This window comes from Manis pentadactyla, chromosome 13 (genome assembly GCF_030020395.1).
Source record: "Manis pentadactyla isolate mManPen7 chromosome 13, mManPen7.hap1, whole genome shotgun sequence".
NCBI classification, from domain to species: Eukaryota; Metazoa; Chordata; class Mammalia; order Pholidota; family Manidae; genus Manis; species Manis pentadactyla.
The window spans coordinates 49,866,764-49,869,825 of NC_080031.1; the positions used below are offsets into that span (position 1 = coordinate 49,866,764).

At 46.4% G+C, this 3,062-nt stretch overlaps 1 protein-coding gene across 1 annotated transcript; it reads left to right on the top strand.

The window, feature by feature from the left end:
• Positions 1–2,111: 2,111 nt before the first annotated feature.
• On the top strand, positions 2,112–3,062 carry LOC118913045 (olfactory receptor 2T5-like). The gene has a single exon (XM_036886731.2). The coding sequence runs from the start codon at positions 2,112–2,114 to the stop codon at positions 3,060–3,062; it is 951 nt and encodes a 316-aa protein (XP_036742626.2).

Consider the following 3,062-nt stretch of genomic DNA (forward strand, 5'->3'; position numbering starts at 1 on the left):
TTTTTGGTGTTGTTTTGGATTTCTCTTTTATAATCTTTTTTGTGTATCTATTATAGGTTTTTTTGGTTACTATAAGGTTCAAGGATATCTCCCTGACTATATAACAGTCCATATTAAGCTGATGATTAGTTTACTTAAGTACGTTTTTCTTCTTTCTCCTCCACGTTTAATGTATTAGATGTCATAATCTGCACTTTTTGTGTATCCCTTGACTAAATTTGTGTATACTTGGTTTTACTACTTTTGTTTGTTTTAATTTGATACTTACTAGTTAAGTACTTTGCACTACTTTGTTCACTACATTTACTTTCGGTTTATTTTCCTTTTGAAAACTATTTAGCCTCAGAAACCTTTCCATCTCCTGTAGTCTCTTTAATGTTTCCTATTATGCTGATTGAATAGTCATGAATTCCTTGAGTCATCATTTATCCAGAAATTGTTTAATCTCATTTCATATTTGAATGAGAAACTTGCTCTTAGAGGATTCTTGGTGAATATCCTTCAGGTTCAGTACATGAAGCATATCATGACCCTCGCTTCTGCCTGTACGGTTCTGCTGAGTAGTCTGCTGACAGCCTGATGGGGTTTCACTCATAACTAGTATTTTTAGTTCTCTGGTTGACTTCAGTACTCTCTCCTTATAGTTAAACTTTGTTATGGTTTCTGGTGTTCAGGGTAATGGCTTCATGAAGAAGGCATCCTTGGTGCACAGCAGCTGAAGACAGTTTACTCCACAGTGCACGGTTCTCCTTTAAGGTGGGGCCCTAGGGTGCAGCTGGTGGACAATGGGCAGGGCTGCCTTTCTGCCTGTCTTCCAGCAGTGGTTGGTCTGTGTCAGCAGAGGAGTCCACAGGCCTCTGGGCCCTTTGGGTGCCTTGAGGCACTTCTGCTGGGGTGAACTATAGGTAGAGCTGCTGTCTGCCTGCTTGTCAGCAAAGGCAGCTGCTGCTGGGCCAAGATGGCAGGACAGGGCAGGAGTGCAGGGAGCTGCTGTGGGCGTCCTTCCAGTGAGGGAGCTAGAGTACAGGGCTGGTTCATGCACGCTCCCACCATGTGGATGGGGGGAGGGCCAGGGGCACCTGGAAGTGTCCTCCCTCTGCCTGCAGGCACCACAGTCTGCCTGGCTGAGTGGGCTGAGCAAGGCAGGGGCACAAGGAAGGGCTGCCATGTGGCTGAGCTGCAGGGAGGGAGATGGAGCACTCAGAACGGGTTCCTGTGAATACCCAGCCAGCTGGGCTGAGGCGGGGCTAGGGAGGAACCATCCACCTGCCCTTTATCCTTGGAAAGAGCTCCCTTGACCCATGCATCTGTGGCACACTGCTCACTGCTGGTAAACCGTTCAAGGTGTGGTCTCCACTTGGATCTCAGTGGGGCCGATGGAGGATCACGGCCTCCCAGAATGCTGCACATCTCCCTGGAGTGCAACCCTGTCACTCTCCAAAAACCAATGCTACATGGACTCATCTGCCTGGGGCATTTATCTGGGCCCGTGTGCTAGATCCCTGAACACTTATCCTCTCTCTGCTCCACTACTCTCCCCCCGACTTGTGGGACAGAATGGGGAACGAGTCTGGGTCCTAATCAGTCATGGCTCCGTCACTTCACCCTTCCCAGTTTTACGTTCACTTCACCAGGTGAAGATGGTCTATTCTGCTGTTTTCGGGTCATTTCAGGATTAGTAGTATTTGCTGCAGTTGCTTCCTTATTTTGTACAAGGAGGATGTGTCTGCTTTGCCTTCCTCCCCTGCCGTCATTTCCACAGCTCAGTAAATTAGTATTTGCTTAATCAGAATCTCTGTAATTTTCTAATACATGTTGATGGATGACAGAATCATGAAGAAATCCCATGACCTGATCTCTGGCAACTCCAGTATAAATTCCAAATATTTTTACCCGTATTTGTGAATTCTTCCCTTTCTTGGATATTTGAAATCATAATGAGCAGTCCCATTTCTACATGTGCATGAAAATCCCTCTATTTAGAACAACTGATATCCACACACAGTCATACACATAAATTCACAAAACATATATGTACTCATTTCAGGTGAAGGTATCCTATGAATGATTATTAAACCCAAATTTCTCTTCATTCATTTACGTGAATCTTCATGGAAGACATTCACTGGGTGGACAATCACACTGCACAGTCTGATTTCATCCTGCTGGGAATCTTCAGTCACTCCAAACACCCAACTCTTCTGGGTGTGGTTATTTTTATAGCTTTCCTGATGGCCTTCGTGGGAAACACTGTGTTGATTCTCCTTATACACTGTGATGTCCGCCTCCACACCCCCATGTACTTTTTCATCAGCCAGTTGTCTCTCATGGACGTGACCTACATTTCTGTCACTGTGCCTAAGATGCTCATGGACCAGGTCACGGGTGTGAACACGATCTCAGCCCCCGGATGTGGGATGCAGATGTTCCTCTATTCAACACTTGCTGGTTCAGAATTTTTCATTCTAGCTTCCATGGCCTATGACCTCTATGTAGCCATCTGTCTCCCTCTTCGTTACCCTGTCCTCATGAACCACAGGGTGTGCATTCTCCTTGCATTGGGTGGGTGGTTTTTGGCTTCTGTGGATGGATTCATTTTCACTCCTATCACCATGACCGTCTCCTTCTGCAGATCTCGGGAGGTCCATCATTTCTTCTGTGAGGTCCCTGCTGTGATGAAGCTCTCCTGCTCAGACACCTCCATGTATCAGACACTCATGTACCTCTGCTGCGTCCTCATGCTGCTCATCCCTGTGACCATCATTTCAGGCTCTTACTACTTCATCCTCCTCACCATCCACAGGATGAACTCAGCAGAGGGCCGGAAGAAGGCCTTTGCCACCTGCTCCTCCCACATGACTGTGGTCACCCTCTTCTATGGGGCTGCCTTCTACACTTATGTGCTTCCCAGTTCCTATCACACCCTTGAAAAGGACATGATTGTATCCATCTTTTATACCATAGTCACTCCTGTGCTAAACCCACTAATCTACAGTCTCAGAAACAGGGATGTCATGATGGCTCTGAAGAAAGTTTTGAATGTGAGACCTGCCTCACTATAA